Raw genomic sequence first — 23975 nt, 5'->3', positions numbered from 1 at the left:
TCTGTGACTTTGAGCAAGTTACTTAACCTGTCAGAACCTCAGTTCCCCATCTCTATGATGAGAGTAATAATAGAGTAGTGTTTGGATGACATTTAAAGAGAATAAGGTAATACAAAACACTTATCACAGTTCTGGCACATGTTAAGTGCGTAGTATTAATAGGTATTCTTGGTCATTTGGTGTAGACTGTAAATGATATTTTATCTTCTTATTTCCTTTCAATACTAAATGTATTTCTTTGCTTATGCTGCTCATTTGGCACTCAAAAATGTGGTAATTTGTATTATTGTTAATGAGTTATGTTCTTTTCCATTAATTAAGTGTAAACTTATAGAGAACAGATTTTTTTCCAGAACCTAACTTAATTTGCTTTTGCTGAAGATTAAGTTAAGAATGCATATTGAACACAGTGAGAAGTCCAACAAAGAAAATAGGAAATATAAGAAAGTACTAGATAGAAGTCACAGAGCTGAAGAATATAATAACTGAACTAAAAAATTTACTAGGGGGTTTCAACAGCAGACTAGAAGCAGCAAAAAGGATCAGTGAACTTGAAGACCAGGCAGTGGAACTCACCCAATCAGAGCTGCAAAAAGGAAAAAGAATGAAAGAAAGTGAAGATAGCTTAAGGAACTTATGGGACAACATCAGGAGGACTGACAGTCACATAACAGGGCTCCCAGATGGAAAGAAGAGAGAGAAAGGGGCAGAAAAATTACTTGAAGAAAGAATGGCTGAAAACTTCCCTAATCTGGGGGAAGGAAACAAACATGCAGATCCAGGAAGCCCAGAGAGTTCCACATACAGGGACCCCCAAAGAGGTCCCACCAAGACACATTATAGTTAAAATGTCAAAAGTTTAAGACAAAGAGAGATTCTTAAAAGTAGCAATGGAAAAACAGTGTGTTATGTATAAAGGAACCCCCATAAGACTATGAGCAGATACTTCCAGTAGAAACTTTGCAGGCCAGAATGGAGTGGCATGATATATGCAAAGCACTGAAGGAAAAAAACTCCCAACCTAAGTTACTCCACCCGGCAGTTACATCCAGAATTAGAGGAGAGATAAAGAATTTTTCCAGACAAGCAAAAGCTAGAGCTTATCACCACTAAATTGACCTTACACAAAATGTTAAAGGGACTTCTTTAGGCTGAAAGGAAAGGATGCTAATTAGTAACAAGAAAACATATGAAAATATAAATCTCACTGGTAAGGGTTAATATATAGTAAAGGTAGTGGATTAATCACTTATAAAGTTAGTATGAATGGTAAAAGACAAAAGTAGTAAAAACTGTAACTACAATAATTAAGGGATACACACAAGATAAAAAGATGTAAAATGTAACATCAAAAACAAAAAAACATTGAGGGGGAGAGTAAAAATGTAGAACATTAAAATGTATTTATACTTAAGTTATTGTCAACTTAAAATAGACTGTCACTAACATAAGTTGTTATATGAAAATATGATAACTACAGAGCAAAAACCTGTTGTATATACACAAAAGATAACAAGAAAGTAATCTAAGCATTGCACTAGAGAAAGTCATCAAGCCATAATGGAAGTGAGCAAGGGAAGAAGAAAGGACCAGAGAGGAACTACAAAACAGCCAGAAAACAATTAACAAAATGAAAATAAGTGCATACTTACTAATTACTTTAAATGTAAATTGACTGAATTCTCTATTCAGAAGAGTAGCTGAATGGATAAAAAAAAAATAAGACCCATCTATATGCTGCCTGCAAGAGACTCACTGCAGATGTGAAGAGAGAAATAGACTGAAAATGAAGGGATGGAAAAATATATTCCATGCAAATGGAAGCCCAAAGAAAGTTGGGATAGCTATACTTATATCAAACAAAACAGACTTTAAAACAAAGACTAATTAGAAGGGCGTTACATAATGATAAAGCGGTAATTTCTAATAAGAGGATATATGACATTTGCAAATATTTATGTACCAACATACATATATAAAGCAAATATTAACAGACATAAAGAGAGAAATGGAGAGCAAAACAATAACAGTAGGGGACTTATTGAAGTCCCCTCACTTACAACAATGGATAGATCACTAGACAGAGAATCAAGAAGGAAACATTGCCCCAAAGGACATATTAGAATAGATAGACTTAACTAAAGATATAGACAGGACATTCCATCCAAAAGCAACAGAATACATATTCTTCTCAAGCACACATGGAATATTCTCCAGGATTCATCATATGTTAGGTCATAAAACAAGTCTTAATAAATTTAAGAAGATGAAAATCGTATCAAGAATCTTTTCCAGCTAGAATAGTATGAAACTGGAAATTGTTTACTAGGAAGAAAACTGGAAAAATCACAAACATGTGGGAATTAAACATAATGCTATAGAACAACCAGTGGGTCAGTGAAGAAATAACAGAGAAATCAAAAAATACCTTGAGACAAAAATGGAAATACAACATTCCAATCTTATGGGATGCAGCAAACGTAGTTTTTTTTTTTTTTTTTTTTTTAAACATCTTTATTGGGGTATAATTGCTTTACAATGCTGTGTTAGTTTCTGCTTTATAACAAAGTGAATCAGCTATACATATACATATGTTCCCATATGTCTTCCCTCTTGCGTCTCCCTCCCTCCCACTCTCCCCATCCCACCCTTCCAGGCTGTCACAAAGCACCGAGCTAATATCCCTGTGCCTTGCGGCTGCTTCCCCCCAGCTATCTACCTTACTACGTTTGTTAGTGTGTATATGTCCATGACTCTCTCTCGCCCTATCAAAACTCACCCCTCCCCCTCCCCATACCCTCAAGTCCGTTCTCCAGTAGGTCTGCGTCTTTATTCCTATCTTACCCCTAGGTTCTTCATGACATTTTTTTCCCTTAAAATTCCATATATATGTGTTAGCATACGGTATTTGTCTTTTTCTTTCTGACTTACTTCACTCTGTATGACAGACTCTAGGTCTATCCATCTCATTACAAATAGCTCAATTTCATTTCTTTTTAAGGCTGAGTAATATTCCATTGTGTATATGTGCCACATCTTCTTTATCCATTCATCCGATGATGGGCGCTTAGGTTGTTTCCATGTCCTGGCTATTGTAAATAGAGCTGCAATGAACATTTTGGTACATGACTCTTTTTGAATTTTGGTTTTCTCAGGGTATATGCCAAGTAGTGGGATTGCTGGGTCATATGGTAATTCTATCTGTACTTTTTTAAGGAACCTCCATACTGTTCTCCACAGTGGCTGAACCAATTCACATTCCCACCAGCAGTGCAAGAGTGTCCCCTTTTCTCCACACCCTCTCCAGCATTTATTGTTTCTAGATTTTTTGATGATGGCCATTCTGACTGGTGTGAGATGATATCTCATTGTAGTTTTGATTTGCATTTCTCTAATGATTAATGATGTTGAGCATTCTTTCATGTGTTTGTTGGCATTCTGTATATCTTCTTTGGAGAAATGTCTATTTAGGTCTTCTGCCCATTTTTGGATGGGGTTGTTTGTTTTTTTGTTATTGAGCTGCATGAGCTGCTTGTAAATTTTGGAGATTAATCCTTTGTCAGTTGCTTCATTTGCAAATGTTTTCTCCCATTCTGAGGGTTGTCTTTTGGTCTTGGTTATGGTTTCCTTTGCTGTGCAAAAGCTTTGAAGTTTCATTAGGTCCCATTTGTTTATTTTTGTTTTTATTTCCATTACTCTAGGAGGTGGGTCAGAAAGGATCTTGCTGTGATTTATGTCATAGAGTGTTCTTCCTATGTTTTCTTCTAAGAGTTTGATAGTTTCTGGCCTTACATTTAGGTCTTTAATCCATTTTGAGCTTATTTTTGTGTATGGTGTTAGGGAGTGATCTAATCTCATACTTTTACATGTACCTGTCCAGTTTTCCCAGCACCATTTATTGAAGAGGCTGTCCTTTCTCCACTATACATTCCTGCCTCCTTTATCAAAGATAAGGTGTCCATATGTGCGTGGGTTTATCTCTGGCTTTCTATCCTGTTCCACTGATCTATCTTTCTGTTTTTGTGCCAGTACCATACTGTCTTGATTACTGTTGCTTTGTAATATAGTCTGAAGTCAGGGAGCCTTATTCCTCCAGCTCCTTTTTTCGTTCTCAAGATTGCTTTGGCTATTCGGGGTCTTTTGTGTTTCCATACAAATTGCGAAATTTTTTGTTCTAGTTCTGTGAAAAATGCCAGTGGTAGTTTGATAGGGATTGCATTGAATCTGTAGATTGCTTTGGGTAGTAGAGTCATTTTCACAATGTTGATTCTTCCCATCCAAGAACATGGTATATCTCTCCATCTATTTGTATCATCTTTAATTTCTTTCATCAGTGTCTTATAATTTTCTGCATACAGGTCTTTCGTATCCTTAGGTAGGTTTATTCCTAGATATTTTATTCTTTTTGTTGCAATGGTAAATGGGAGTGTTTTCTTGATTTCACTTTCAGATTTTTCATCATTAGTATATAGGAATGCCAGAGATTTCTGTGCATTAATTTTGTATCCTGCTACTTTACCAAATTCATTGATTAGCTCTAGTAGTTTTCTGGTAGCATCTTTAGGATTCTCTATGTATAGTATCATGTCATCTGCAAACAGTGACAGCTTTACTTCTTCTTTTCCGATTTGGATTCCTTTTCTTCTCTGATTGCTGTGGCTAAAACTTCCAAAACTATGTTGAATAAGAGTGGTGAGAGTGGGCAACCTTGTCTTGTTCCTGATCTTAGTGGAAATGCTTTCAGTTTTTCACCATTGAGGATGATGTTTGCTGTGGGCTTGTCATATATGGCTTTTATTATGTTTAGGAAAGTTCCCTCTATGCCTACTTTCTGGAGGGTTTTTATCATAAATGGGTGTTGAATTTTGTCGAAAGCTTTCTCTGCATCTATTGAGATGATCATATGGTTTTTCTCCTTCAGTTTGTTAATATGGTTTATCACATTGATAGATTTGCGTATATTGAAGATTCCTTGCATTCCTGGAATAAACCCCACTTGATCATGGTGTATGATCCTTTTAATGTGCTGTTGGATTCTGTTTGCTAGTATTTTGTTGAGGATTTTTGCATCTATGTTCATCAGTGATATTGGCCTGTAGTTTTCTTTCTTTGTGACATCCTTGTCTGGTTTTGGTATCAAGGTGATGGTGGCTTCGTAGAAGGAATTTGGGAGTGTTCCTCCCTCTGCTATATTTTGGAAGAGTTTGAGAAGGATAGGTGTTAGCTCTTCTCTAAACGTTTGATAGAATTCACCTGTGAAGCCATCTGGTCCTGGGCTTTTGTTTGTTGGAAGGTTTTTAATCACAGTTTCAATTTCAGTGCTTGTGATTGGTCTGTTCATATTTTCTATTTCTTCCTGATTCAGTCTTGGCAGGTTGTGCATTTCTAAGAATTTGTCCATTTCTTCCAGATTGTCCATTTTATTGGCATAGAGTTGCTTGTAGTAATCTCTCATGATTTTTTTTATTTCTGCAGTGTCAGTTGTTACTTCTCCTTTTTCATTTCTAATTCTATTGATTTGAGTCTTCTCCCTTTTTTTCTTGATGAGTCTGGCTGGTGGTTTATCTGTTTTGTTTATCTTCTCAAAGAACCAGCTTTTAGTTTTATTGATCTTTGCTATCGTTTCCTTCATTTCTTTTTCATTTATTTCTGATCTGATTTTTATGATTTCTTTCCTTCTGCTAGCTTTGGGGTTTTTTTGTTCTTCTTTCTCTAATTGCTTGAGGTGCAAGGTTAGGTTGTTTATTCGAGATGTTTCCTGCTTCTTAAGGTGGGCTTGTATTGCTATAAACTTCCCCCTTAGAACTGCTTTTGCTGCATCCCATAGGTTTTGGGTCGTTGTGTCTCCATTGTCATTTGTTTCTAGGTATTTTTTTATTTCCTCTTTGATTTCTTCAGTGATCACTTCATTATTAAGTAGTGTATTGTTTAGCCTCCATGTGTTTGTATTTTTTAAAGATCTTTTCCTGTAATTGATATCTAGTCTCATGGCGTTGTGGTCGGAAAAGATACTTGATACAATTTCAGTTTTCTTAAATTTACCAAGGCTTGATTTGTGACCCAAGATATGATCTATCCTGGAGAATGTTCCATGAGCACTTGAGAAAAATGTGTATTCTGTTGTTTTTGGATGGAGTGTCCTATAAATATCAATTAAGTCCATCTTGTTTAATGTATCATTTAAAGCTTGTGTTTCCTTATTTATTTTCATTTTGGATGATCTGTCCATGGGTGAAAGTGGGGTGTTAAAGTCCCCTACTATGAATGTGTTACTGTTGATCTCCCCTTTTATGGTTGTTAGTATTTGCCTTATGTATTGAGGTGCTCCTATGTTGGGTGCATAAATATTTACAATTGTTATATCTTCTTCTTGGATCGATCCCTTGATCATTATGTAGTGTCCTTCTTTGTCCCTTTTAATAGTCCTTATTTTAAAGTCTATTTTGTCTGATATGAGAATTGCTACTCCAGCTTTCTTTTGGTTTCCATTTGCATGGAATATCTTTTTCCATCCCCTTACTTTCAGTCTGTATGTGTCTCTAGTTCTGAAGTGGGTCTCTTGTAGACAGCATATATAAGGGTCTTGTTTTTGTATCCATTCAGCCAATCTGTGTCTTTTGGTGGGAGCATTTAGTCCATTTACATTTAAGGTAATTATCGATATGTATGTTCCTATTTCCATTTTATATATTGTTTTGGGTTCGCTACTATAGGTCATTTCCTTCTCTTGTGTTTCGTGTCTAGAGAAGTTCCTTTAGCATTTGTTGTAAAGCTGGTTTGGTGGTGCTGAACTCTCTCAGCTTTTGCTTGTCTGTAAAGGTTTTAATTTCTCCATCAAATGTGAATGAGATCCTTGCTGGGTAGAGTAGTCTTGGTTGCAGGCTATTCTCCTTCAGCACTTTCAGTATGTCCTGCCACTCCCTTCTGGCTTGTAGGGTTTCTGCTGAGAGATCAGCTGTTAACCTTATGGGGATTCCCTTGTGTGTTATTTGTTGTTTTTCCCTTGCTGCTTTTAATATGCTTTCTTTGTATTTAATTTTTGACAGTTTGATTAATATGTGTCTTGGCGTGTTTCTCCTTGTATTTATCCTGTATGGGACCCTCTGTGCTTCCTGGACTTGATTAACTATTTCCTTTCCCATATTAGGGAAGTTTTCAACTATAATCTCTTCAAATATTTTCTCAGTCCCTTTCTTTCTTTCTTCTTCTTCTGGAACCCCTATAATTCGAATGTTGGTGCGTTTCATGTTGTCCCAGAGGTCTCTGAGACTGTCCTCAGTTCTTTTCATTCTTTTTTCTTTATTCTGCTCTGCAGTAGTTATTTCCACTACTTTATCTTCCAGGTCACTTATCCGTTCTTCTGCCTCAGTTATTCTGCTATTGATACTATCTAGAGTGATTTTAATTTCATTTATTGCATTGTTCATCGTTGCTTGTTTCATCTTTAGTTCTTGTAGGTCCTTGTTAACTGTTTCTTGCATTTTGTCCATTCTACTTCCAAGATTTCGGATCATCCTTACTATCATTATTCTGAATTCTTTTTCAGGTAGATTGCCTATTTCCTCTTCATTTGTTAGGTCTGGTGGGTTTTTATCTTGCTCCTTCATCTGCTGTGTGTTTTTCTGTCTTCTCATTTTGCTTATCTTACTGTGTTTGGGGTCTCCTTTTTGCAGGCTGCACTTTCGTAGTTCCCGTTGTTTTTGATGTCTGTCTCCAGTGGCTAAGGTTGTTTCAGTGGGTTGTGTAGGCTTCCTGGTGGAGGGGACTAGTGCCTGTGTTGTGCTGGATGAGGCTGGATCTTGTCTCTCTAGTGGGCAGGTTCACGTCTGGTGGTGTGTTTTGGGGTGTCTGTGGCCTTATTATGATTTTAGGCAGCCTCTCTGCTAATGGGTGGGGTTGTGTTCCTGTTTTGCTAGTTGTTTGGCATAGGTTGTCCAGCACTGTGGCTTGCTGGTCGTTGAGTGAAGCTGGGTGCTGGTGTTAAGATGGAGGTCTCTGGGATATTTCCACCGTTTAATATTATGTGGAGCTGGGAGGTCTCTTGTTGACCAGTGTCCTGAAGTTGGCTCTCCTACCTCAGAGGCAGAGCCCTGACTCCTGGCTGGAGCACCAAGAGCCTTTCATCCACACAGCTCAGAATAAAAGGGAGAAAAAGTAGGGAGAATTAGTAGAAGTATGAGTAAAGAAAGAAGGAAAGGAGGAAAGGAAGGAAGGAAGAAAGAAGCAAAGAAGGAAAGAAAGGAGGGAGGGAGGGAGGGAGGGAGGAAGGAAGGAAGGAGGGAAAGAAGGAAAAAAGACAGAAAGAAAGATGATACAGTAAAAATAAAATAAAGTATAATATAGTTATTGAATTAAAAAATATTTAAAAAAAAAAAAAGGGACGGATAGAACCTTAGGACAAATGTTGGAAGCAAAGCTATACAGAGAAAATCTTACACAGAAGCATACACATACACCTTCACAAAAAGAGGTAAAGGGGGATAAATCATAAATCCTGAGACCACCTCCTTAATTTGGGGTGATTCGTTGTCTAAAGGAGGGAAGGAAGGAAGGAAAGAAAGAAAGAACGAAGGTAAAGTATAATAAAGTTATTACAATTAAACTTAATTATTAAGAAAAAGAATTTTTAAAAAAAAGTCATGGACGGATAGAGCCCTAGGACAAATGGTGGAAGCAAGAGTATACAGACAGGATCTCACACAGAAGCATACACGTACACATTCACAAAAAGAGGAAAAGGGAAAAAAATCATAGATCTCGCTCCTAAATTCCACCTCTTCAATTTGGGATCATTCCTTGTCTATTCAGGTATTCCACAGATGCAGGGTATATCAAGTTGATTGTGGAGCTTTAATCCGCTGCTTCTGTGGCTGCTGGGAGAGATTTCCCTTTCTCTTCTTTGTTCTCACAGCTCACAGGAGCTCAGCTTTGGATTTGGCCCTGCCTCTGCATGTAGGTCGCTGGAGGGCGTCTGTTTTTTCGCTCAGACAGGACGGGGTTAAAGGAGCCGCTGATTCGGGGCCTCCGGCTCACTCAGGCCGGGGGTTGGGGGATGGGGGTAGGAGGGGCACTACGTGCGGGGCGGGCCTGCGGCTGCAGAGGCAGCGTGACGTTGCGGCAGAGGCCGGCGTGATGTTGCACCAGCCTGAGACCTGCCGTGCGTACTCCCGGGGAAGTTGTCCCTGGATCCCGGGAACCTGGCAGTGGCGGGCTGCACAGGCTCCGCGGAAGAGGGGTGTGGAGAGTGACCTGTGCTCGCACACAGGCCCCTTGGTGGCGGCAGCAGCAGCCTTAGCGTCTCCCACCCGTCTCTGGGGTCCGCGGTTTTAGCTGCGGCTCGCGCCCGTCTCTGGGGTTTGCGCTTTCAGCCGCGGCTCGCGCCCGTCTCGGGGGCTCGCGCCTTCAGCCGCGGCTCGCGCCCGTCTCTGGGGTTCGCGCTTTTAGCCGCGGCTCGCGCCCGTCTCTGGAGTTCCTTTAAGCAGCGCTCTTAAACCCCTCTCCTCGCGCACCAGGAAACAAAGAGGGAAGAAAAAGTCTCTTGCCTCTTCGGCCGGTGCAGGCTTTTCCCCGAACTCCCTCCGGGCTAGTCGTGGTGCACTAACCCCTTCAGGGTATGTTCAAGCCGCCAACCCCAGTCCTCTCCCTGAGCTCCGTCCAAAACCAAAACCCGAGCCTCAGCTCGCAGCCCCGCCCGCCCCGGCGGGTGAGCAGACAAGCCACTCGGGCTGGTGAGTGCCGGTCAGCACCGATCGTCTGTGCAGGAATCTCCCCGCTTTGCCCTCCGCACCCGTCGCTGTGCACTACTCCGCGGTCCCGAAACTCCCCCCTCTGCCTCCCGCAGTCTCCGCCCGCGGAGGGGCTTCCTAGTGTGTGGAAACTTTTCCTCCTTCACAGCTCCCTCCCACTGGTGCAGGTGCCGTCCTTATTCTTTTGTCTCTGTTTTTTCTTTTGCCCTACCCAGTTACGTGGGGAGTTTCTTGCCTTTTGGGAGGTCTGAGGTCTTCTGCCAGCCTTCAGTAGGAGTTCTGTAGGAGTTGTTCCACGTGTGGATGTATTTCTGGTGTATCCGTGGGGAGGAAGGCGATCTCCGCGTCTTACTCTTCCGCCATCTTCAAGGTCCCCTGCAGAACATTTTAACCAGCAAACGTAGTTTTAAGAGGGAAGTTCATAGCAATAAATGCCTACGTCAAGAAATGAGAAAAATCTCAAATAACTTAACTTTATACCTTAAAGAACTAGAAAAAGAACAAATGAAGCCCAAAGTTAACGGAAGGAAGGAAATAACATAGAGCAGAAATAAATGAAATACAGACTAAAAGGACAATAGAAAAGACCAAACTAAGAGTTGGTTCTTTGAAAAGATAAACAAAATTAACAAACCTTCAGTTAGACTCACCAAGAAAGAAAACAAGAGAACTCAGGTGGATAAAATCAGAAATGAAAGAAGAGACGTTACAACTGATACCACGAAAATACAAGGGATTGAGACTGTTATGAACACTTATATGCCAACAATGTGGACAACCTAGAAGAAATGGACATACTTCTAGAAACATACAACCTGTCAAGACTGAATCACAAAGAAATAGAAAATCTGAACAGACCAGTTACCAGTAAGGAGATTGTATCAGTGATCAGAAACCTCCCAACAAATAAAAATCCAGGACCAGACAGTTTTGCTGGTGAATTCTACCAAACATTACAAGAATTAATACCAATCCTTCTCAAACTCTTTCAAAAATAAAAGATGAGGGAATGCTTCCAAACTCATTTTACAAGGCCAACATTACCATGAAACCAAAACCAGACAAGGATGCCACACAAGAAAAGAAAATTATAGGGCAATATCCCTGATGGGCATAGATGCAAAAACCCCCAACAAAATATTAGCAAACTAAATTCAACAATACATTAAAAAGATTATACATCGTGATCAAGTGGGATTGATTCCAGGGATGCAAGGATGGTTCATCATCGCAAATCAATCAGTGTCATATATCACATTAACAAAATGAAGGATAAAAATCATAATCTCAATAGATGCAGAAAAAGCATTTGACGGAATTCAGCATCCATTTACAATAAAAACTCTTAACAAAGTGGGTGTAGAGGGAGTGTACCTCAACATAATAGAGGCTATATATGACAAGCCCACAGCTAACATCAAAAGCAGGGCATTATGCCTGGTGAAAAAAATGAGACAAAGACAAATACAGTATGATCTCATTTATGTGTGGAATCTAAAATTTTAAAAAACGCAAGCTCATAGATACAGAGAACAGATTAGTGGTTGCCAGAAGTGGATTGGGGGGGTGGTGACGAGGCTTGGTGAAATGGGTTAAAAGGAGTCAAAAAGTTCAAACTTCCAGTTATAAACAAATAAGTCATCAGTGTGTAATGTATAGCATGGTAACTATTGTAATACTGTATTGCATATTTGAAAGTTGCTAAGAGAGTAGATCTTAAAAATTCTCGTCACATAAAAAAATTTTTGTGTGCTGTGTATGGTGATGGATGTTAACTAGACTTATTGTGGTGGTTATTTCATAATATATGCAGATACTGAATCATTTTGTACACCTGAAACTAGTATAATGTTATATGTCAATTATACCTCAATAAAAAAAAAAGCGTTTTGAATATTTTCTTCTTTTTCACTTTCCCCTCTCATTTTTAGGAAACAGAAAACATTTGTATTTAAATTCAAAATTGAACTTTTTTTTTCAGATAACCATGATGCTTACAGAGACTGCTGTTATGCCTTTTGCTTTTTTTGAGGATACATTGTGTTGGATGCTGTTTGGCTGGCAGCAGCTGTTTTCATCATGTGAAAAGAGAAGTGAAACAAACTCGTCTCTCAGTGGTACTGGTTCATCGACCTCAAAACCTATAGCTGATGCTTCAGATAAAGTTCATAAGAAGCATACTAAGAAGACTAAGTAAATTTACTTGATGAACTTCAGAAGGCAAAAAATTTTCTTTGTCTTACCTACCTGTCAGATTGTCATAAATATTTCTATGTAAATGATGTAAAATAAAGATTATATATAAGGATTGGAGGTGACAAAAAGAAAGAACTTCTTTCTGTTTCAGGGAGACTCTCCCTTTCTGGATTGTAATTTCCTGAGTGTTATGAGTGTATCATGTGAAATGGTTTTTCTAAGTTATATATAAAAGATTCTACTGTGATTTTAAAAATAGTTTTATATTGATAAAAGCCTAGTGTTTTTGAATGTTAGAAAAAGTAAACCTACTGTTATTGCAAAATAACAAAAATTAAAGTTTTATTGTTTAATCTAGATATTTTTATACATGTTTTTTATTTGAATCTATTTGAGCTTTAGTTTAGCAAAATTAAACTTTTATTAAACATTACCATTATAATTCTTAGATATGAAAAACAATTCCTGTTTAATTTTGAGTACTAAGAAAAGTAAACTTTACCTAAATCACTTTATATTATGAATGAAAATAAATTATTAGCTTATATTTCAGAAATAAACATTGTATATTTTGCCCACATTAAATGGAAATATCTGAAATTTTATTTAATTTTTTTTAGTAGTATTTTTCAGTGAGAGCAGAGTATTATTAGTCTTAATCTTAAGTGTGTTTCATGCCCTGGTTTAAACTATTTCTTTTTTCTCAAAAGAAAATCAGGGGTATAGTTTTTAATAAGTTACTAAGTCCATGTTTTGCTTTGCAAGTTTTGAGGAGCTTATTTTTTTCTCTCTCCTTAAAACACATTTGTTTTAACTGTAGGAGAAATTATTCTTCTCAGCATTTCATATATTCTTAAGTATTATTTCAATTTAAAAATTTCACCTTTGTCTTCTTTTTAATGGGTACTTTTCAGTTTTCTGGTTGAATGTCTCTTACTAGTTTACATAGGTTATATTTTAATGTACATGTACATATATTTTTAGTTTTATTTTAAATTAAAACTAGTTACCCTTATGTAAAAATGCTCAGCTCTAATGAGAATTGTCTTTGGGCATTTGATAACAACCACGTAATTAAGAAGAAACAAACTAAAATCTTGTATGGTAGTAGTCTATTTGAATGAAGAATGAGGAAGTGAAATTTGATACCTTATTGGCAAAAATAATTAAAAGAAGAAGAAAAGGTACTAAATCATGTTAGATTTTCTTATTTTATTTTGTAGTTTAAAAGCCCAGTTATAATTTTGAAACTTTATGACTGACATGATTTCTTCTACTGAGACCATGAGCCTGCAAAAAGTTAGTATGTATCAGGCATCTTTGGATGGTATAGAACTACTCAAATCATATTCAAGTTAGAAGTCTTGATTTTTAAAAATTTTAACAAATATAAACACCAGTAGGGATTATACTTTTGTTAAAAAAAATTTTGGGGGGGGGAAGACCTTTGATAGCCTTGGGATGCTAAGAAGTTTATTTTTAATATTCTGACAGAAGGCATTAAATATTTAAGAGTTCTGTATTGCATTTGACACTCTTGTAGTTAAAAACTTTTCACAGTTAACATGTTGCTAATTACTGACTTAGTTTTGAAGTTTGGGTTTAACTGTAGTTGAAATGTTAGGAATCTTATTTTACACTTGTATTAAAGACAGATTTATTAAACTAAATTATTTAGCACCAATGGAATATTTTATCATTTTTATGTTTTTTCTGTTTTTCTTGATTTAGGAGTTTATAACTCCTTTGGCCTTTCGACTGATATATGGTATATATTCAGTGATTACTGTCCGAATGAGATGTACGACCTTTATGGAACAAACTTTTATTAATCTGTGCAAGTATCCTGTAACCTTTAATTCAAGGTTTTTAGGAAAAAGCTGTACTGGAGGACATGGCTTAGGTTTGAAACCTCCCACCCTTAATATATTCATGATCCCTGCAGAGACTTGACTGGATTTGCGAAGCAGATTGTTAGACTCCTTACCCAACAGTGTAGCATGAATGAAGCCTGTGGGCCTGCTTCACACAGTCATAGGTGGCCCTGAGAAAGTCAAGATCTGGTAGGTCTTGTTAAATACTAGAGAATGGACTTGATACAGGGAGGGGGAAGGGTGAGCTGTGACAAAGCGAGAGAGGCATACACTACCAAACGTAAGGTAGATAGCTAGTGGGAAGCAGCCACATAGCACAGGGAGATCAGCTCGGTGCTTTGTGACCACCTGGAGGGGTGCGATAGGGAGGGTGGGAGGGAGGGAGATGCAAGAGGGAAGCGATATGGGAACATCTGTATACGTATAACTGATTCACTTTGTTATAAAGCAGAAGCTAACACACCATTGTAAAGCAATTGTACTCCAATAAAGATGTAAAAAAAATAAATAAAAGGAGACAAGAAGGTGGCAAGAACATGGACTGGCTACCTCAGTGATCTCACCCTCAAGTAAAATATGGCCAGATTAATATCAAACTCTGATTTATCAGATTAGTCACACTTCCTTGCTGAGTGTGCAAGGGCTGGAGAGGGACCAGAGAATGTAGAGTGAGTGGATTTCAGTGGAAATTCCAGGTTTCTTGTAGGCAGACACCAAAAAGTGGAGACAATAGGGGAGACGTTCCCTCTGTAGTGTATTTTTTGGTCTTATTCCTGTAAGGCCTACATCATTCCATTAAAATCTGCCTCAGATCACAAGTTGATTGCAATTGAGTGATACGTTAGAAATGGAATAACATATACAAGAATACCCTCTTTCCCCCACTGCTTTCTTGGTGTTTACATTTTACTGGTGGTGAGACATACAATAAGCAAACAGATGTGTTCTTGTGGTAATACTACAGGTTATGCATATATATTAAGCAGGACACAAGGATAGAAAGTGAGAATTGGGGGTACTTGTTAATTAGCAGTTAGAAAAGGCCTTTCTGTTAAAATTGTATTTTACCAGAGACCTGAAGGAAGTGGGTGGGGCAGGCCGGGCAGACATCTGTGTTAAGTGCAAGGGTCATTCTGTTTCTTCATATACTTGACTTAGATTATGTACTTTTTTCCAAAAATTACTTAATTTATTTTTCTTATTTAGTACAGTTTCACACTTGTAGTTTTTAACAGGCATATTTCTTCGATAGAATTTATTGTTTCCACAGTTTGTTCTTTTTTTAAGGTAAAATTCACATACAATGAAATGCATAAGTTGTAAGTGTATATTTAAAGAGTTGGCAAATACATACAACTGTACAGCCTAAAATCCTATCAAGAGATAGAAGGTTGCCAGTGCCTCAGGAAGTTCCTTTCTAGTTAATTCACACCCTCCCCCCGCAACTGAATAGAAATAAAATCATGCAGTATATTCTCTTCGGTGTAAGACTTCTTTCAAATGACATAATGTTTTTGAAATTTATCTTGTATTTATCATGAGTTCATTCCTTTTTAATTCCTTGGTAGCATTGTACTATATGAATATGTTGCAGTGTGTTTATCCTATTGATGGACATCAGGGCTGTTTCTAGTTTGGGATATTGTGAATAAGCTACTATGAACATTTTTGTACAGTTCTTTTGGGGAACATGTTTTTTTATTTCTCTTGAGCAAATACCTAGGAGTAGAATTATGTTTAGTTGTAAAAAAACCACTAGACCTCTTTTCCAAAGTGGTTGTACCATTTTATACTTCACAACAATGTATGAGAGTTCCAGTTGCTCTACATTCTTATCAAGGATTATTGTTGTCAAACATTTTAATTTTGTCCATTTCCAATGGGTGGTTTGTAGTTTTTAAGGTTTTAATTTGCATTTCCCTAATGATTAGTGGTGTAGAGCACTTTTTTGAGTGTGTTCTTATTGGCCATTTGTGTATCTCCCTCAGTAAAGTGTCTCTTCATACCATTGCCCATATTATATTGGATTTGTCTTTTTATTATTAAGTAGTAGTAGTTCTTCATGTATCTTGGATATCTATTCTTTGTTAAATAGGTGTTTTGTACATATTTTCTTTCTGGGCTGTGGAATACCTCTTCATTTTTATAATGATGTCGTTTAATGAACACACATTTTTAATTTCAAAGAAGTCTAATTTCCCAGGATTTTATTTTACAATTATTGTTTTCTGTGTCTTAAGAACCTTTTTCCTACCTGCAAGTCATAAATATATTTGCCCATCAAGGAACCCCAAATAATATAGGAGTGCCTAGTTTTATTCTGAGAAACACTTAAAAGAGAAACACCTTATGCTACTATGTAATGATTATGTTACTCAGCAAGTCGCTCAGGCCTAATTTTTTGTTCTGCTTCTCAAAAAATCACTGCACATCTTATATATGTGGTCACTTTTTCTCTGCTTGTGCTAAAGGTAATACATTATAGGAATTGAAGACTTTTTTTCTGTATGTCTATTTAGGGAGTTTCTGTATGTAGGCTTGTCCTTGGTTTATCACAACTCTGGTGTTTAAAAGAGATGGTGAATAAGAATGTGACAACAAAATATATTTAGAACGAAATAAAATATCTTCTAAGCTCAGTCTAGGTGTGGGATTGGTTGGGAAGGTAGTGGTCCATATTGAAATATATAATCCAAGTGCATCTTTGTGGTGACAAAATGTGGACCAGTGATCGGGTATGAAAATGAGTACAGCTTAATTTACATGGCTGACTATCTGATATTCCATGACAATACAAAGTGGCACACTGAATTGAAGTTGAAAACTATTGCGTTCTTCCTACATTTGATAAAGAGAATTAAGATTTAATTGGGATTAAAAAAATAAGCAATTTGTATGGTGGGATTATGGTTTGCTATGGGGAAGAGGAAATGGGGGAGACTCCTGCCAGACAAAGTAACTTCAGATGTATTTTTACCCCTGTAGAGTTGTATTAGTAAAGAGAATAAAGTTGATAATGAATATTTGTATTTTTATAAATATTTTATGTAATGTAAAGTTTGACTTAAAAATTCAGTCTAATCTCAGTAAAAGTAGACTGTAGACTGAAACCTTGAGAATAATATGAAGTGAAAGGAATAGGGTACAGTGGCTGCTAAGCAGCGTTGTTATATTGACATCTTAATGAGATGTGAGAAGAAGTACATAATACCTTGATTAAATTTGCAAAGGACATTCGGTATAATGAAAGCCTGTGTAACTGACAGGAAAAATTCAAAGGACTAATGGTATGCTTGGAAAATGATTCAACTTATTCAGTTAAAAAATGTTGAATTATACAGCTGGGGAGAATTATATAAGGCCCAAACCTAAGGAAAAATGCATGCATTTTGTAAAAATATGAATAACAAAAATTAATGAAACATTAGCATGTTATAGTCTTTATTTTGAGCAGCTGATGTTTTGGGGGTTATATTACTGAGGAAAGAGCAATTCACCCCAATGTTAGAGGACACATTGCTGTCTTTGCCATGACCTTAAAGGACTGTTTTGAAAATAAGATAATGTATATGAAAATGTGTTTGAAACATTATTTTACAGAGAAGAGTCTAGTTAATTTACAGATAAAATCAGAGTTCTGCAGTTTGGAGTGAAGAATAATGTGCCCTAGTCATTTTTTATGTATAATATTTAAATACCACAAGCCAGTAAGACAGGAAGTTCAGAAGTCTACTCTCCTCATTACACTGTTACTGTGTTTTATTTTATTGTTATGCTGTGGTGATATAATGGTATTACGGAGGAGCTGAGTCACTCTGTATGGCATTCTGACTCATGCACTTAAGTGATTGTATCATTGCTATCACCGCACTACTATGCCGATGATCGCATTCACCTTCTGTGTCTGATCTTTCATGTTCTCAGTTGAATACAAGTTTTCAGAAGCTCACATTATATTTCCCTCTGATTGAGAGTATGTATTATGATAAGTTTTGTGGTAATTAAATCCATTTGAACACCATCTTTTAAAACCCTTCTCTCTCCCTCTAAAGTGGTTATGTGTTCAAGAGGCGTCAGGTTTGGTCCTGCCTCCTTATCTTGAGCAATGCGTTGCTCTTTGTAAAGGAGACTTGAAGCCAAAACTGTCCAGAATCTTTCATTTCCAATCCCTGTCCAAACCAAATCCATGGGATTCTAGACCAGCCCAGGGCAGTGGCAATGGCACAAGTTGAGTTGATAGTCGCACCTCGGAGGTGGCCATGATCTGAGTGAACAGGTGGTAGGTTGGGGCAAAACGCTGGGGCAGCAGGAATAAGGCTGAGTATTTCCTTGGAAGATGAGACTCCTCAAAAAAGTCTCCAGGGGGAACAAGTGCTTTTTGTGCTGGCACAGTTACCCCCAAGAATCAGGTCTGAAGTAAGGTGGCAAAGGCCAAATCTTTAGCTGCCAGCAAGACTGCTAATGTGAAGTTCTTTCACAGCAGTTGTTTAGAGAGGGACAATCATCCTGTATCATATGCCACTGAGGTGTTTTAATTTCTAACAGACCTCTTAGCAATCGATTCTCTTTGTTTCACTTAATACCACCTTGTAGCACGCAAACCTGGAACCCCTTATTCCTGCTTCCTTCTTGGTGACTGACTACCTCCACAAGAGCTCGTATTTAATGTCATTCAAAATACTGGTAGTTTTGCTAAGCCTCTATCCAAGGACAGGAGCCCACTGAAGGGATTCCTTGCAGAAAGAGGAAGATTTGCTTCAAGGTGACTTTTAGTCCTTGACTGTATCAAAATGCAGCTGACGCCCACTGTAGAAGAGAAATGAAAACACACATTTAAACTCTGACTGGATACTTCCCTCAGAAGGAGCTCCATTACCTAAAGGAGACAGAAGTTCAGTCAGGGATGAAAGCGAGCTAGCAAGGCAAGTAACCTTTGTTAGAAACTAATATTTCTTGAAAATAACCTCAGGTTTGCATTTAAATTTTTTAATTGATATATACCATTTAGAAAAGTGCACAAATGATGTGTTTGTCTTGTTAAATGATCACAAAGAGAACATAGCCATGCAACCACAACCCAGCTCAAGAAATGAAACATTAGCATTTTTCCTTTTCTAATCACTATTCTTCCCTTCTCAAAGGTAACCAGTATCCTGACTTCTAATACTAGTTGTTGGTTTTGACTGTTTTTGAATTTTATATAATTGGAATTAGACTGTTTATCCTGGTGTCTGGCTTATTTTGTACATATTATGTTTGTGAGATTCATCCAAGGTACTTTGTATAACTTATAATTCACTCATTTTCATTGCCAATATTGCATTGTATGACTATATATACTCAATTTGTGTAACCAATCCATTGTGTTGATAGAAATTTAGATTGTTCTTAGTTTGAGGCTATGAAAATATTCTTTTGCATGTCTTGGTGCCTAGGTACACATATTTTTGTTCCTTACATTCTTAGGAGTTAAAGTGCTGGGTCATGGGTATGAACACATTCACCTTTTGTAGATCCAAAAAGTTTTCCAGGATAGTTGGCTTAATTTGCACTCCCACCAGCAGTGTGTGAGAGTTTCAGTTCCCCCACTTCCTTACCAATGTGAGGTATTCTCTATCTTTTAAATTTAACAATTCTGGTGAGGGTATAATAGTATCTTGTGTTTTAAAATTTGTTTTTCCCTGATAACTAATGAAGTTGAACACTTTTTGAATAAGCTTATTGGCCATTTGGATATACTCTTTTGCAAAGTGTCTGTTCCAGTTTCTTGCCCATTTTTTTCTGTTGGGTTGTCTGTCCTTGTGTTTGGGTATAGGGTCGTGTGTATGTGCTTGTGTGTGTGTGTGTAAATGGGTACTTTGGATATGAACTCCTTGGCGGTTCCTTGGATTGCAAATATGTTCTTCCACTCTGTCAGCTTGCATTTTTACTCTCAATAGTTTAGTACCACGAACATAAATTATGAATTTTAATGTAGTCCAATTTAACAATGTTCCCTTTATGATTGATTAATGCCTTTTTTATCTTATTTAAAAAACCTTTCCCTATCCCAAGGTCATAAAGATATTTTCCTATATTCTAGAAGCTGTATTTAGCTTATTCTAAGATCTGTATTCCACCTGAAAATTTATTTTTTTGTATGATGTGAGCAAGGGGTCAATTTTTCTTTTTTTTTTCTTTTTTCTTTTTCTCTATGGATATCAAGTTGGTCCACCATCATTTATTGAAAAGTGCCACTTTGTCATAAATCAGAGATCCATATGTGCATTAAAATGCTTTGGACCCTGTTTGTTATATTATTCTATCTGCATATGTGCTATACATGCATTGGCTTAACTACAGTAGCTGTATAAATCTTAATATCCAGTGGAGTAAATCCTTCCACTTTGATCTGTTTTCACAGTTTTCTTGTCTATCCTTGGCCCCATTTGCTTCCATATAAATTTTGGCATTATCTTGTCAATTTCTACAAAAATAACTAGCTGGAGTCTTTATTGAAATTTTAAAAATTAGGATTTAAACAAATTTATTGAGGTTTAAATTTTACTTTCACCTATTCCTTCTTGAATGCTCTTCCTTTCTTTATATGGATTGAGTTTCTGACCTGTATTATTTCCTTCTCCCTAGAGAAGTTATCTTAACATTTCTTGCAAGGCAGATCTACTGACAACAAATTTCCTCAATTTTTGTTTATCTGAGAAATTATTTTCCTTTACTTCTGAAGGAAATTTTTCAGGGTACAGAAGTCCAGGTTGGTGTTTTGGTTTTTTTTCCTCTCTCAACATTTAGATATTTCACTCCATCTCTCTTGCATACATGGTTTCTAAGAAGTCAGATGTATTTCTTATCTTTATTCCTCTATAGTTACGGTGTTTTTTCCCACTGGCCTCTTTGAGGATTCTTTCTTTATCTTTGATTGTCTTTATTTTGAAAATGATAGGCCTAACTCTGCAGATTTTTTTGTTTGTTTGTTTGTTTGTTTTTCCTGCATTTAACTGGTATTCTCTGAGCTTCCTGAGTCTATGGTTTGGTGTCTGACATTAAGCTGGGTAAATTCTCAGTAATTATTACTTCAAGTATTTCTTCTGTCCCTTTTTCTCTTTCTTCTCCTTCTGGTATTCCCATTACATGTGTGTTATAGCTTTTGTTGTTTTCCCACAGTCCTTGGATATTCTGATCCTTTTTTTCAGTCTTTATTCTCTTTGCTTTTTGGTGTTTGAGGATTCTATTGATATATCCACTAACTCAGAGATTCCTTCCTCAGCCATGCCCAGTCTTCTAAATAGGCTCTTCAAAGGCAGTCTTCATTTCTGTTATAGTGTTTTTGATCTGTAGCATTTTTTGTTGTTCTTTCTTAGGATTTTTATATCTCTGCTTACATTGCTTGCCCGTCAGTTCTGGCATTTTGTCAACTTTATTCATTATAGCCCTTAGTATGTTAATCATAGTTATTTTAAATTCCCATTCTAATAATTCCTGCATCCCTTCCATGTCTCGTTTTTATGCTGGCTCTGTTTCTTCAGATTGTATTTTTTGACTTTTGGTATGCCTTCTAATTTTTTCTTGAGAGCCAGACATCATGTATTGAGTAAAAGGAACTGCTGTAAATTGGCTTTTAGGAATGTGGTGGTGAGGCGGGGGGAAGCATTTTGTAGATTTATGATTAGGTCTCAGTCTTTTAGTGAGCCTGTGCCTCAGGACTGTGAACTTCATAAGTGTTTCTCAGTTTGATAGGATGGCTAGAGGGGGCTGAAATTGGGTATTTCCCTTCCCCAGGTCAGTTAGGCTCTGATGATACCCTATAAGTTTAGGCTCTGGTTATGTCCCTCTTAGGGCAGATCTTGTTAAGGAAAGAGTGTTCTTATTTCAAAATGGTTCCTCCCCCCACCCTCCCAGCCCCTTGCTGTAAGCCCAAGGGGATTTTTCTCCAATATTTACTATGGGAACCTAATCGAGGTTCTGCAGGTTAAGTCTCACAATATTGTGGGGGACAACTTATGACTAGGTCCCTCTGCAGTTTTTAACTCTCAGGGTTGTCTGCACTTCAGCCTTCGGCAATTCATCAGTTACGGTTCAGGATTTCCCAACTGGCACTGGTTTAATTGGTGTTTTCCTCTGGTGAGTCTCTGCTCCTGTATACTGCAAGTCCCTCCATTCGCCTGTTCGTCTCTGCATTCTTGGGGGCAGTGGTTTACTCTGTGCCTTCCCTTCTCATGGATCCAAGAAGAGTTTTTGATTTTTCAGTCTATTCACCTTTTTACTTGTTGTTAGGACAGAGTGGTGACTTTCAAGCTCCATACATGTGGAACTGGAAATTGGAATTCCCTCATTTTTAAAAATTATGGCAAAGGACACAAAACAATATTTACCATCTTAGTCATTTTTAATTGTACAGTTCAGTGGTATTAAATACATTAATAATGTGCAATTATCACCACCATCCATCTTCATAACTTGTAAAACTGAAATTCTATACCCGTTAAACAGTAACTCCCTATTCCCCTCTTTCCTAGCCCCTGGACGCCATGACTCTACTTTCTGTCTCTATGATTTTGATTACTCTAAGTACCTTATATAAATGGAATCATACAGTATTTGTCTTTTTGTGACTGGCTTCTTTCACTTAGCGTAATGTCCTCAACGTTCATCTATGTTGAAGCACATGTCAGAATTTCCTGTCTTTCTAAGGCTGAATAATATTCCATTGTGTGTATATACCACAGTTTGCTTATCCGTTCATCTCTCAGTGGGTACTTGGGTTTCTTCCACATCTTAGCTATTGTGAAGAGTGCTGCTATGAACATGGATGCACAAATTATCTCTTTGAGATCCTGCTGTCAGTTCTTTTGGGTATATACCCAGAAGTGGAATTTCTGGGTCATATGGTAATTCTATTTTTAATTTTTTGAGGATCTGCTGTAATGTTTTCCACACTGCCTGTACCACCTTACACTCCCAACAATGGTCCATAAGTGTTCCAATTTCTTCACACCCTCATCAACAGATTATTTATTTATTTTTTTGATAGTAGCCATCCTAATCAGTGTGATGTAGCATCTCATTGTAGTTTTGTTTTTTGTTTGGTTTTTTTTGCGGTACGTGGGCCTCTCACTGTTGTGGCCTCTCCCGTTGTGGAGCACAGGCTCTGGACGCACAGGCTCCGGACGCGCAGGCTCAGCGGCCATGGCTCACGGGTCCGGCCGCTCCACGGCATGTGGGATCTTCCCGGACCGGGGCACAAACCGGTGTCCCCTGCATCGGCAGGCAGACTCTCAACCACTGCGCCACTAGGGAACCCCTCATTGTGGTTTTGATTTGCATTTCCCAAATGATTAGTGATGTTGAGCATCTTTTTCCTGAGCTTATTGGCCATTTGTATGTCGTCTTTGCAGAAATATTTATTCAAGGCATTTGTTCATGTTTTAATTTGGTGGTTCTTTTTTTTTTTTCTATCATTGAGTTTTTAGGAGTTCTCTATATATTCGGTGTATTAATCCTTTATCAGATATATGACTTGCAAGTATTTTATCACATTCTGTGGGTTGCCTTTTTACTCTGTTCATATTTTGATGCACACATTTAAAAAATATCATGAAGTCCAGTTTGTTTATTTTTTCTTTTGTTGCCTTTGCCTTTGGTGTCCTATTAAAGAAATAATTGCCAAATTCAATGTCATGAAGTTTTTGCCCTATGTTTTCTTTTAAGAATTTTATAGTTTTAGGTGTTACATTTAGGCCTTGGATCCACTTTGAGTTAATATTTGTATATAGGGTTAGGAGGCTCCAGCTTTTTTCTATTGCATGTGGCCATTCAGTTTTCCCAGAACCGTTTGTTGGGAAGACTGTTCCTTCACCATTGAATGGTCTTGGCACCCTTGTCAAAAATCATTTGACCATATATGTAAGTTTTAATTTCTAGGCTCTCGTTTCTATCCAGTTGGTGTATATGTCTGTCTTTCTGCTAGTATCACACTCTTGATTACTGTAGCTTTGTAGCAAGTTTTGAAATCAGTAAGTGTGAGTACTCCAGCTTTGTTCTTTTTCAAAATTGTTTTGGCTATTTGGGGTTGCTTGAGATTCCATATAAATTTTAGGATGAGTTTTTCTTTTTTCTTTTTAATATTTATTTATTTGGTTGTGCCAGGTCTTAGTTGTGGCAG

The 23975-nt window shown here is 37.3% G+C and overlaps 1 protein-coding gene across 2 annotated transcripts in view; it reads left to right on the top strand.

The window, feature by feature from the left end:
* TMEM38B (transmembrane protein 38B) overlaps window positions 1–23975 on the top strand; it is a 165737-nt gene that overhangs the window by 65394 nt on the left and 76368 nt on the right. Inside the window, exon 6 of one of the 2 annotated variants that reach the window (XM_032635928.1) lies at window positions 11728–12494. The exons of the other annotated variant lie outside the window; for it this stretch is intronic. Coding sequence (XP_032491819.1) covers window positions 11728–11943 — 216 coding nt within the window. The 3' untranslated portion in view covers window positions 11944–12494. Of the gene's footprint in view, window positions 1–11727; window positions 12495–23975 lie in introns of those variants that run through there. 2 annotated transcript variants of the gene reach the window in all.

This window comes from Phocoena sinus, chromosome 6 (assembly GCF_008692025.1).
Source record: "Phocoena sinus isolate mPhoSin1 chromosome 6, mPhoSin1.pri, whole genome shotgun sequence".
Lineage (NCBI taxonomy): Eukaryota > Metazoa > Chordata > Mammalia > Artiodactyla > Phocoenidae > Phocoena > Phocoena sinus.
The sequence above is the reverse complement of the archived record's forward strand: the minus strand, read 5'-3'. Positions and strand labels throughout refer to the sequence as shown.